This window comes from Aythya fuligula, chromosome 23, assembly GCF_009819795.1.
Source record: "Aythya fuligula isolate bAytFul2 chromosome 23, bAytFul2.pri, whole genome shotgun sequence".
Classification (NCBI taxonomy): domain Eukaryota; kingdom Metazoa; phylum Chordata; class Aves; order Anseriformes; family Anatidae; genus Aythya; species Aythya fuligula.
Window position 1 is genome coordinate 5,487,494 of NC_045581.1, and position 12,270 is coordinate 5,499,763.

Sequence of the window (12,270 nt, forward strand, 5' to 3'; positions counted from 1 at the left end):
AGTAAGTTGTTGAGCATAATGCAGTATTTATGCATCCAAGAAACTGCCACAAATGAGGGAGGCTGTAGAACAAGGTGATGCAGAGTGTGCTTGGAGCAGTGGAGTGAGGATGGCTTTGGGTCATTGAATCCTGCTCTAAAAACTAAAAGGAAACAACCTTTTAGCTCTAAAAGCAAAGGAAACAACCACACTTAACAAATATATAATACATTTTTTTTTTTTTTTCTGCTGGGAATATGCTGTGGGCTTATTCTTGTAGTTGGACTTCTCCAGTTTGGGGGTCAGATATATTCCTGAGCAGTGTGTAGCCATATATACTTTTGCTAAAAATGACTTAACCATTTTTTTTTATAAACTACTCTTACCCCTAAAGCACTGTAGGAGGTTTTAGAAGTTTCACCCACTCTATCCCCCATCTCCAGAGTTCTGTGTAGTGCTTTTTGCATTAGATTCGAGTGTTTACACATACTTGATTGGTTTGTAGTAGTTTACTTAGTGACTAGTAATTAAGCCTGAGATGCCAGTGTTGGAATTCCTTGCAAGGCAGAGAAGTGCTGTTTTTAGCACTTGAAGCACAGATTTCCATGGTTCAAATTGCTTTACTCAAACAAGACAGCTGTAAAGCCACTCTGTGCACATGCATAATTCCTGCTGTCATTTATTAAATGTAATCCTTTGTTTAAATATCAAGTAGTTTTTGCTAATGTGTTTAAAATAGGCCAACAGTAGGCTTTGGTAATACGGTTGCATTACAACAGAGTTACCCCCTACAGCACACGAAGTCACAAACATTTGGCTAGGAACTGTTGCAAGACTACCATGATCAAAATTAACTGTATGAAATGTGGCAAGGCTGCAGCACTTGAGCTGTGTCTGCCTGGGAACAAGTTCACCTGTGCTTCAACTGCCAGTCCAAAATATATTCTGGTTTGTCTTAAATACAGCTTGCTTGCATCCTACTGAGGAGGTTTCATTATTTAATGATGTCGGTCTGAGCTACTGCATCATTCCTGACTCACAATATTGCTTTGTAGCAGCGTGTAGATGAGTAGTCCTGGTGCCCACCTCTTATCAGGCATTCAGAGTTGGTGAGATGAGAGCAGCTGCTGCTGGACTGCCAGCCCTGTGGCTCCTTGCCAGTCATGAGTGTGTCTCTGAGCGTGGTTAGAGGGAAACAAATGGAGCTGCAGGCAGCTGCAAGCTGCTGTGTGTGGGTGAGCAGCAGCAGGGGGTGCCTTGGTATTTCACTGAGCCTGAGTTTTACAGCACAGAAGGATGATGCTGCATTAAAAGCTTTTATCTGCTGGTTTTCCCCTTTTCATGCAATCAGATACAGGATAGTCTGAGAGAATTCATTCATTGATTTGACATCTTCATGCTATTGTCCAGATTTTGAAGAGGTTCTGTGGTTCCTCAGCCATGCTGCAGGTGCGATGGGAAAGGTGCTTGTTAGCAAGCTGACAGGCTCAATCTTAATTAGGTTCCACTGCAGGATTCATTAAGTACTGCACACAGTTCAGAAATTAAGTTATTCACCTGTTAATTCAGACCTCGGTTGTAACCGAGGAGGAGCCTTGAGGGCAGGAATTGAAGAGCTGTGTGGTCAGTTACCTGCAGAAATGACGCACTGGGGTGTGCGTAGTGCTGGAGCTGCCGCAGAGGCTGAGCAGCCCTCTGACCTCGTGCTGGGAAGGGCCAAGCACTGCGATGCTTTTGGGAACGCTGCTTTGAGGAAGGAATCATAGAATCATAGGACTTGAAAAAGCAGGAGCCCCCCTGCCTTCTGTGCCTTTGGGAGGTGTCTCGCTGGTGAGGGAAGTGCTGCCTCAAAGCAGTGGAGGCCCGTGGTGGCAGGAACGTGGGTGGGTTTCACTGTCTTGTCTCCACAGCTACTGCAGCCTTTTTTTTTTTTTTTCCTCAAATTCTGTTATTTTCCAGTAACTTGTCCTGATTTAGTTTCCCCTGTTGCAGCAGCTTCTTATGTGAAACTTTCAACCTAAAAGCGGTACCGGCACTCTAAATGAACTTCACCTCCTACAACTCCTTTTATAAGCAAACCGTGTTCTGCTTTTTGTATTGAAATTGCGCGTGTTTTGGAGAAATGCAGAAAGCCCTTGCTTTTTTCATCAGTGTGTAGGCCATCGTGTCATCACCTGATAGATGACTAGCACAGAGTGTTTTTTTTTTTTTTCCTTAACATCTGGGCAGCCTGCCAGCAGGTTATTGTTTGCTGGCTGTTAAAGCTGATTACCTGGTTCTGCTGCGTGTTTCATTAGTCTAAGTAGCTCCCCTAATAAACATCAGAGGCTGAGAGCCGGGATGGATGGTGGTGGAGCCCTGTCACAGCCACTGTATTTATCTATTTCAACCCCAGACACCTTGGAGAGGCACCAGGACTGCGATTCCTGGGGATACAAGGAGGGGGAATAAAGCTGGGGGTGTGTGAGTGCCCCAGGGGCCAGCTGTAAGGCTGCTTTAGAGCTGGGGTGGACGGAAAGCTTGGCATCATCCTGCTGAATTTATGAAACAAATGGGTGGACCTGTGGCAGATCGCTGTAGTCCATCCTTACGTGGTGGGGGGACAGCTTCTGCCACCCAGGAGGACGTTTTATTATTTAAGGCCTGACAACTGATGAATGACTCATAGGAGGAGCTTGGGCTCGTAAATCTAAAGATAGCAGGGTCCCAGCTGGGGCTGGAGGCTTTGGGGAAAGAGGGAGCTCTATTTTGTCTGCAGATGTTTTTCCCGTTGGGGTAGGATTGCAGCGAGGCAGGGCGAGTTATTTATTCCTCCTGCACGGAGATAGCTGGGTGAGAGCGGCAGCCGGCTCTGAGTCACTGCTGTGACGTGCAGCAGAGGGCTCCTGGGGCTGTTAATGGTCCGTGAGCCAGGCCCGGCTCTTCCAGCACCCCTGGGTGTCGGATGGGTGGCCCTGGGGGCGAGGATGGGTGCCCTGGGGACACCGACTGCTCCAGGCCTGGCTCCTCCAGCACCGCTGCCTGTAGGACGGGTGTCCCCACAGGCAGGGGCTGTGTCCCTAAAGACAGCACAGCCGTGGTGCCACCCATGGGTGCTGTGACCCCCCCCAGAGTCGGACTGTGGCATGGGTGCCCTGTGCTCGGTGCTGGCTGCCTGGGAAAGGCAAACGTAGCGGGTCCAGGAGGGGAAGCAAACAGATGATGCAACGGTGCTGCCCTTTTGCACAAAAACCACAGCCAGTGTCTGAGCGGGCTCTGCTCTGCCTCGGGGGGTGGGGGAGACCTTGCTATGGCAGGAAAAGAGCAAATTTTCCCGAAGCTAACAGAAAATGGGTTCTTCGGGAGGTGCCTCGCTGCGCTGCTCTCCCCCCCTGCACGCTAACAATGGGCCTGGAGAAACGCTGAGCGCTTCGTGCAGCAACGAGACAACCCCGCACGCCACATGCCGTGGCCTTCAGCGCCTCGATCCATTATTCAGTCAGGGCCTGGGCTCTTTTATTTTTCTCATTTTTTCCCCCAAGAGGCTCTCCTAGACAATAGGGCTGCCCGCTCGTGCTCCCACAGCGCCGGGCACAGCTCCGCACCGACATCTGCTGCGCCCCAAGGGAGCCGAGCGAGAGCGTGGGGTCAGGGCAGGCGATGTCCCCCCGCCATCCCTCTCCTTCCCCACACCAGCTTTTAACACTTTTGGCTTTCGGGCTTTGAAAATTAAACAATTTGTGGTTTACCACAGCGGCACCACGCAGCAGCGTGGCCCCGGGGTATGAGGGAGGCTCTGCTGAGGAGGAGGAGGAGGAGGAAGAGGAAGGGGGGGGGGGGAGCAAACCGGGCCCCCCAACAACCCCCAGCCTCGCTCCGAGCCCCCCTCACGCCCCCCAGTCCTTCTCCGAGCCCCGTGTGGAGCCGAGCACCGGGGCCGAGGCCGTGAGGCGGCTCCCGGGGCCGGGCAGGGCCGAGCCGAGCCGCGCCGCCCCCATGGCCGTCCCCGCCCCGTAGCCGCCATGGCGGCGGTGTTCGCCGCCCTGCGAGTCCTCCTCGGGCTCTTCTTCCTCCTGGCCGGCGCCGTGAAGCTCACGGACCGGCTCTCGGCCGAAGTGCACCGGCACATGGTGAGGGGGAGCCGGGGGCTGGGGGCTTCGGAGGCGTAGGGAGGGGTTTGGGACTCGAGGGAGGCGTCGGAGACATAGGGGGGGCGCTTCGGGGCTTCAGGGGCTGAGGGGGGCTTTGGAGCCTGAGGGGGGGCTTCGTGGGCGGCCTGAGGGGGGCTTTGGGGTTTGAGGGGGGTGTTTGGAGTCTTAGGGGGGTGTTTGGAGTCCTAGGGGGGGCTTTGGAGACTGGGGGGGGGTTTTGGAGATGGTGGGGGGCTTCAGAGTCTGAGGGGGGCTCTGGAGCCATAAGGGGGGCTTCGGAGCCTCAGGGGGGCTTTGTGGGCGGCCTGAGGGGGGATTTGGGGTTTGAGGGGGGGTTCAGCGTCCTAGGGAGGGCTTTGGAGACTGTGGGGGGCTTCAGAGCCCTAGGTGGGCTTCAGAGTCTGAGGGTGGTTTTGGAGCCATAGTGGGGGCTTCAGAGCCATAAGGGGGGCTTTGGAGCCTGAGGGGGACTTCATGGGTGGCCTGAGGGGGGATTTTGGGGCTCAAAGGGGGCTTCAGAGTCCTAGGGGGGGCTTCAGAGACTGTAGGGAACTTCAGAGCCCATGCAGGGCTTCAGAGTCTGAGGGCGGTTTCAGAGCCATAAGGGGGGCTTTGGAGCCTGAGGGGGGCTTCAGAGCTGGAGCTGGGCCCCTCTGGCCGTCCCCAGCAGGCGCAGTTCGTCCGCTTCGCCGAGGTCTTTCCCCTCAAGGACTTTGGCTTCGCCCCCGATCCTGACCCGTACCTGGCGGCCGTCGGCTGGGTGGAGGCGGTGGCCGGGCTGCTGCTGGCCGTCGGCCCCCAGCTGCTGCAGGAGATCAGCAACTTCGTGCTCAGCATCGTCATGATGGGTGAGAGACGGCGGGGCAGGGGGGCTCGTGGCCCCCGGTACCCCCCTTGACACCTCCCGCGCCCCCTTTTCCAGGTGCCATCTACACGCTGCTGGTGCTGCGCGAGCCCCTGGCCATGTGCGCCCCCGCCACGCTCTGCCTCGGCCTCCTGCTGCTGCTCAACATCCGCGGCTACGGAGCCCCCGTCAAGCCCAAATTCGAGTGACCGGAGGAAGGAAGGACGGATGGACAGACAGATGGAGGGAGGCCAGACCCCTGGGGTGTTTTGGGGGGCTGCGAGGTAATGTGGCGCTGCTGGGTGGTGCAGCACTGATGCTGCCAGGGCACTGCAGGATGGAGGCTGTGGCACCGCCGCCGCTCTGGTGCTGAACCAGCACGAGGTGGTCGGGTCCTCCCATGCCGGGCTGGCGCTGGCTCTCACGGGGGCTTTCATATTTTGGAATAAAGCCTCTGTTTTTTCACGTTTTGCCTCCGCTGGTTGTTTCTGCCTCCCCCGGTGCTGAGCTGCAGGGGATGTCGTGAGGCTGGGAGGTCCCTGAGTCCTGGGAGGGGAGGCTGGTGGGGTGCTGGGGCAGCAAATATGGGAAATATGTGGGCAGCGCACTGGGGTGGACAGCCAGCAATGGGAGCCCATGTGGAGCAGGAGCCCTGTGGCTGTCTGGAGCCACCCTGCAACGTGCCAGGCCACCCAGCGGGGTGACAGCAGCCCCACGGTGCCCCAACCCCTGTGCCTGGATGGGCTCAGGCAGGTGCTTTCCGGGGGTCTTGCTCCATTGGGGCAGGGTCTTTAGGGACTCATCTGTTCTCCAGGACATATCGAGTCCCCTGGGGATGGGCACTGCACGGTGGCAGCTTGGCTGAAGCCCAGGATCACATCTGAACCTTGTGCATCTTCCAGCGAAGCAACTGGGACAGATTTGGGGTGAGATGAGGCTCTCAGAGAGGTGCAGCACCACCGGGACCTGAGCCACCAACCAAGGGGACAGGCTCCCTGTCCCAAGGCAGCAGGGAGGGGGGAGCTTCCCCTTTGCAGGGCTGGGGGGGGACACCCGGGGGCTGTGCTCCCGCTGAATCCCCCTTTGAAGCAAACAAAAGCCTGAGGAGGCAGATTCCTGCTTTGATCCCTTTCGCCTTGCCCCCCTTTCTCCCAGCTGCTGAGTGCAGAAACTTGACCTCTGCTGCTTTCATGCGGGGCCTGGGAAATGGCCCTGGAAGGGGATGGGGGCACTGGGGAGGGGGGGCACAGCAACCACCACCCCCATGCCCCCAGCCAGTGTGCTGGTGGCGGGGGTCTTAGCGTGGCTCCAGCGTGGCCGCCCCCATTACAAACACACGCAGGTGCCTCCCTGCTCCAGCTGCCCCCCCCGTGTGCTCTCACCCCCACATGGGCTGGGGGGGGGGGCTGGAATCAGGCGTCCCCTGCCTCCCCCAGCCCTCCCCGAGCATTTAAAGCTTCCAGCAGCTCGGCCAGGCAGCGAGGAGCAGCCGGAGGGGACACGGGGTAAGCGAGCTCAGTGTGGTGGGAGGGAGCTGGGGGCGACCCCCTGGTTATGGGGTGCGGCGTGGGCGGGTGCATCCCTGCGCCAATTCCTCCAAAAAGGAAAGGGAAGAGGGAAGCGTTGAGGGAGCTGGAGGGGTTTTTAGGGGTCTGCGAAATAATTCAAGCCCCCTGGGATGAGCCCACCCGCTCAGCAGCCCGAGCTCTCCGTGCCTTGGTGTGGGGTTGGGTGCTGCGCGCACCGGATCTGGCCCTGCTGCGCTGGAAGACGCCTGCGGGGTGACTCAGAGCCGTTGGCAAGGTGTGGGCAGGCCGTGCTGCGAGGTGAGATTGCTGCAGCCCTGGGCTACAGGAATCACACCAGAGAGAGGTTTTTCCACGTCCAGGGCTTGGGGAACAACGGGGTGTCTGCCCCGTGCTGGTGCCCCCTTCCCCATCCCCATCATCTCTACGCCCCGACGCGCCCCGAGCCGCTGGGGGACTTTCCCCACGGGGATTTTGGGGCGCTGGGAGCGAGAAGAAGCAGAAGACGGAGCAACAGCAGCAGGGCTGGAGGGCGTTCGTGCAGCCCCCGGCGAGCTCAGGGCTGCGAGGGCGGCGTCAGGCGGCGTTAAGCCCCGCAGCTGCGAGCTGGAGCCAGCTCAGCACCTCCGGGTGCCGCCGTCTGCGCCTCTGCCCCTGGGCCGTGGCGCAGCTGCGCCTGCCGGTCCCCGGGGAGCGCCGGGCTGGCGGAGCCCCCGGCTGCCTGGCGGCGTGGGGACATGCGGCTGGGGGGGCTGGGATGGCTCCCGGAGCCCGTCAGCTCCCTCGGGATGAGGCGGAGCGGAGCCTTTTTGCTAGCAACCCCACGGGGCAGCTCGTGTCCGGTGCTGAGCAGTTGTAGGCGCCAAGCTGGGGTTGTTCCACCCGGTTCAACGCCCCCGCCACGTGCCGTAGGTCCCTGATTGTCCTCTGCTCTTTGCAGGAGCCCGGGATGAACGGCTCGGCACCGGGGCTGCTGCCGGCGGAGCTCCCCGGCGCGTGCGTGCCCCGCGACCCGGTGCAGTTCGTGCTGGTGCCGGCCGTCTACTGCCTGGTGCTGTGCGTGGGGCTGCCGGGCAACCTGGTGGCCTTGCTGGTGTTCCTGCAGAGCGGCAAGGTGAGGAAGGCCATCCGCATCTACCTCATCAACCTCACGCTGGCCGACATCCTCTTCAACCTCACCCTGCCCCTCTGGATCCCCTATTACCTGGCCGGGGGCAACTGGCTGCTCTCCGAGGCCGCTTGCCACCTGGCCGGGGCCACCTACTACGTGGCCACCTACAGCGCCGTCACCTTCATGGCTCTCATCAGCTTCAACCGCTACTGCGCCGTGCGGGCGGCGCGGCCGGTGCTGCCTCTGACCGGGCGCCGCGGCGCCGCGTTGGCCTGCGCCCTGGCGTGGCTACTGGGGCTGGGCTGCGCCGTGCCCACCCTGGCCGCCCGGCAAACCTTCCCGGCCCGCGCCGGGGCCACCAGCTGCTTCGAGCAGCACGCGCGGCACCGAGCCTACGCCTACGCCATGGTGGGTTTCTTCGCCGCCGCCTTCCTGGTGGTGCTGGGCACCTACGTCTCCGTCGCCCGCTCGCTCTCGGCGCCCGCTGTCACCGCCGCCTCGCCGGGCTCGCACCGGCAGCAGGCGCGCGCCATGGTGCTGGGGATGCTGCTGGTGTTCGTGGTGTGCGTGGCCCCCTACCACCTGACGCTGGCCCCCTGGGTGGGCAGCCGGCCCCCCGTGCCTCCCTGCGGGCCCCCGGCCGTCCTGGACGTGCTGCACGCGCTGAGCGTGGCCCTGCTCAGCCTCAACAGCTGCCTCGACCCCCTCGTCTACTGCTTCTGCATCCGCCGCTTCAGGGCTGACCTGGGCCGGACCCTGCGCAAAGCCACCCGGTGCCTCCCTCTCTCCCCTCAAGCCCCCGATGCGCCCGTGCCCAGCATCCGTGCGTCCTCCTTCACCTCCTCGTAGCGGCTGCGGGGTGCTGGGGTCCTGCCCCCCTCCCGGTGCAGCGGTCCCAAAGGGTTGGGGTCCCCAGCAGGGCGATGGGCGCAGCTCCCGAAGCAGGGAGTGATGAGGGGGGAGCTGTTGCCTTGCACGCCCCCACTCCATCCACCCCCGCTCTGCTCCTGGCGCATCCCCACGCGCTCACAGCCCACGGTTTCCACCCTCGCACGGATCCTGCACCCAGCGCTCGCACGCGCCAGGAGGGCGCCTTCCCCGGCGAGGGTGGGGAGAGGGTGGGACAGGGCAGGGGGTGGCGTGCGGGGTCCTGTCCCCTCCTGGGGGGCTCCATCCCGCGGGGATATGCGTAAAGACACCGACGCTTTGAGCTGGGCTGCCTGGGGGGGGGCTTTTTGGGGTCCCATCCCACGGCGTTGCCATCCTCACTCCTGCATCCTGCCTGCTCCCTGCCAGGATTAAAAATGAACGAGCCAACGGCTGCCGAGTCTCCTTGCCGCGCTGCACGCCGAGCAGCACCGGCCGCTCCTGCAGACGGGACAGAGCCGGGCACGGGGAGACCCCCCCCGGCACCCCCATCCCCATGCACCCTGCTCCTGCCCCAGGACCCACGGGGGGGAACCCAGAAGCCCCCGATCCCCCACCCCAGCTGCGTGCAGGCCTCCCGGGGTGCCGGTGCCTTGCTCATGGGCAGCGCAGCCCCCAGCCCCGCTCACGCCGCCGCTGCCTCCCCGGAGAGCCCTCGCGCTCAGCGGGGGCGGCGGAGCCGGCGCAGGGCCGTGGGCGTCTGCAGGGGCGGAAGATGGTGTTTTCCCAGCCCTGTCTCGTTCCTGCTGCTGCCTCAGCTCTGCCTCCCCGGCACGGTGCGAAGGTGAGCGGTGGGCGCTGCGCAGCCGGGTGGGATTCAGGGTGGCGCGGGGCACGGGGTGCTGGTGGGGATGGGGGGGACGCGGGGGCTTCAGGTGCCCCCCTCTTGGGGGTGTCACCCCCCAGCACGGCGCTCTCAGTGCTTTGGAAGGAACGAAGAGGCATCAGGCAGGGGGAAAAGGGGTTTTGGGGGGGGTCCTGCTGGCACCGCACGGCCTCAGACCCCCCCACCACACCCCCAGCACCCCAAATCCTGTGTCCCAGTCGCTGTGTTCTTCACGGAGCTGTGCCCACTGATTGTGCTGCTCCTGCTGCGGGATGGATGCACCCCTCTGGGTGTGCTCCCCCCTGGGCAGAGCGGCTGCACCCCAACCAGTTGGGCACCCAGGTGGGGGCCCTGCCCCATGGGTGCTGCCGGGTGATGGCTGCGCTTGGGGGGTCACGGCTCAGCGGTGATTTATTCAGGGCTGCAGGGGAGCAAAGCTGGGGGAGTGGGGTCTCTGCGTGCCACAGGGAAATACGCACAATCTCGAGGCTGGGAGACCCACACACGGATATTTTCAGGGTGCTGGGGTGCACCTGGGTGCTCAGCTCTGCTTCGGCACAGCCAAACCCCGTGGCCAGGCTGGATGGAGCAGCTCTCCACGTGCCGCGGTGCCCTGTCTCAGCAGAGCCGTGCTGGTGCTCCACGCCGAGCCCACCCCGTTGTTCTCCTTGTGGAGCAGGGGCTGTCCCAGCCACGCTCGACTCCCCCCGTTCTTCTCCTTTTGGAGCACGCATTAAATATTAATCCTTTTATGTAACTTCTCAGGGAGGTGGGCAGAGCTCTGCTCCCCCTCTGCGTGCACGCAGGAGCTCCCGTGCCAGGTGGAAGCGCCGCGGGGCCGGACGAGGGCTGGGGCTCACCCACACGGGGTGCAACGGGATTACCGGGGGGGTGTCCTTGACTCCCAGGAGCTGGACAGCCCCAATTTGGGCTCTGGTGACCCCCAAGGGTTTGCTCAGCGGGGTGGGACAGCGATGGGGACCACGGGGCTGCTGAGCTGCTGTGCCCACCTGCCTGGTGACACGGCCGTCCTGGGACACGGCCACGGCCATGGCTGCTTCAAACCGAGCTTCAGGAGCTCCCCTGAGCCGTGTTCTTGCCCCGGCACAGCGGGTGGCTTCGGGGAGGGCACGATGCCAGGGCCGGGCACGTGCCGCCGTGGTGCCGCTGCCGCCACCGCGCGCAGCGAGGCGTTAACCGGCTCATTGTTCCGCTGCACTTGTAACCCGCACGCGCCTTAATTATTATTATTAGCAAATTACACCGCCCGGTGCGAGGGGCTCTGCGGGCGGGCGGCTGCTGACGGCCCCGTGGCTGCCCCGGGGGAGGCTGAGCCCCTCGTGGGCAGCCCCAAGACCCCGGAGCGAGACCCGGGCAGGCAAGCGGGGTCCCGGGGGAGGTGTTGGGGGGTGGGATGCCCATGGTCTGGGGGGGATGCCTACAGGCTGGGGGCTTATCTACAGGCTGGGGGGATGCCCATGGGCTGGGGGGGATGCCCATGGGATGGAGGGATGCCTATGGACTGGGGGATGCCCATGGGCAGGGGGGGATGCTCATGGTTTGGGGGGGATGCTCATGGGCTGGAGAGGATGTCAAGGGGCTGGGGGAGATCTCAAGGGACTGGGGAGATGCCCACATGCTGTGGGGATGTACAGGAGCTAGGGGGATGCCCATGGGCTGGGGGGATGCTCAGGGTCTGGGGGGGATGCTCATGGGCTGGGGGCAATGCTTACGGTCTGGGGGGGATGCCCAGGGTCTGGGGGGGATGCTCACACCCTCGGGGGGATGCCCAGGCTCCGGGGAGGATGCCCAAGATCTGAGGGATACCCCTCGGCCGGCATCCCCCCCCCCCAGGTCCCCACGCGTGGCACCGCGGCTTCCCCCGGCTCCTCCACCTCCTCCCCCCGGCCTCGCCGAGCCCCGGCGGGCGGGGAGCTTTGTGGGGGGGGGGTCTCGGGGCGCCGGGAGGCGGCGGCAGAGCCGCACCGGAGCCATTTTGCGCCGCCGCCGCCTCCCGCTCTGCCTCCCGGGGAAAATCCATCGCCGCGTCTTGTGGCTGCGCCGCTCGGCGCTGCACTGCGGGGCCGCCGCCACTCGCATGCTGCCGCCCGCCGCGCTCCCACGCGTGGGGCACCGGCCCGGACCGAGCCGTGCCCAACCGTGCCCGAAAAAGCTGCGGGGGGGCCGCCGGGGAAGCCGCCGGGCACCGGCACCGGCCCCGCTCCCGGTCCCGGCCGGAGGATGTAGGCACCGGGTAAGAGCCGCGGGCGCGGCGCACGGCGGGGGGCAGCGGGCACCGGGGGGGGAAAAAGATGATGGATGCTCGGGGGTGGTGCTGGGTTTTTGGGGTATGGGCACCGGGGATGCTCCTCCCGGTCCTCCCGTGCCTCTCCCGGGGAAGCCGCGGTCTATCTGCCGCCCCCGCCGGGCGTTCCGTGCCCTCCCTGCCGCTCCCCGGGGCTGCTCCACGCGGGATGGTGCCACGAGAGGTGCCCGGCCCCGCAGGGTCTCCTCTCGGCCCCACCGGGCTGGAGGGGAGCTATGGGGTGCGGGGGGCGGACTAAGGGCATTTACTGGCCCCCTGGGGAGGGCGGGGGGCACCCGGCATCTCCCACTGCCCGGTGCCCCCCGGGCAGGGTAGGATTTGGAAGCACCTCAGTGGGGTGATGCCGGCCATCCCGCTGCTCTCCCCGCTGCAGAGGGCTTGGGGATGGGCTGCAAAGGCCCAGACCCCCCCCCCAGCCCCTTGGTCTCCTTTCTCAGCAGCCCCTGGAGCTGTGGGGTGGGAGGGAAGCGGTGTGGGGTGATGGAGCCGGGTCCCAACTGGGTGGGTGCCATGGGGCACGAGCCACCCCGTGGCTCTCACTGCGCGCCCAGGCTTCGTGGTGCAAGCCAGCCCCGTTGGCAAGGAATGGGGAGATTTTGGG

The 12,270-nt window shown here is 63.2% G+C and overlaps 2 protein-coding genes across 2 annotated transcripts; both read left to right on the forward strand.

The window, feature by feature from the left end:
* The first annotated feature begins 3,980 nt into the window (after window positions 1–3,980).
* Window positions 3,981–5,418, forward strand: TMEM35B (transmembrane protein 35B). Its single transcript, XM_032202344.1, has 3 exons — window positions 3,981–4,088; window positions 4,777–4,957; window positions 5,032–5,418. Exons 1-3 carry the CDS (start codon window positions 3,981–3,983, stop codon window positions 5,160–5,162), a joined length of 420 nt encoding a protein of 139 aa, XP_032058235.1. The 3' UTR covers window positions 5,163–5,418.
* Window positions 5,419–7,428: 2,010 nt separating this feature from the next.
* On the forward strand, window positions 7,429–8,439 carry LOC116498220 (platelet-activating factor receptor-like). The gene has a single exon (XM_032202479.1). The coding sequence runs from the start codon at window positions 7,429–7,431 to the stop codon at window positions 8,437–8,439; it is 1,011 nt and encodes a 336-aa protein (XP_032058370.1).
* Window positions 8,440–12,270: the final 3,831 nt, after the last annotated feature.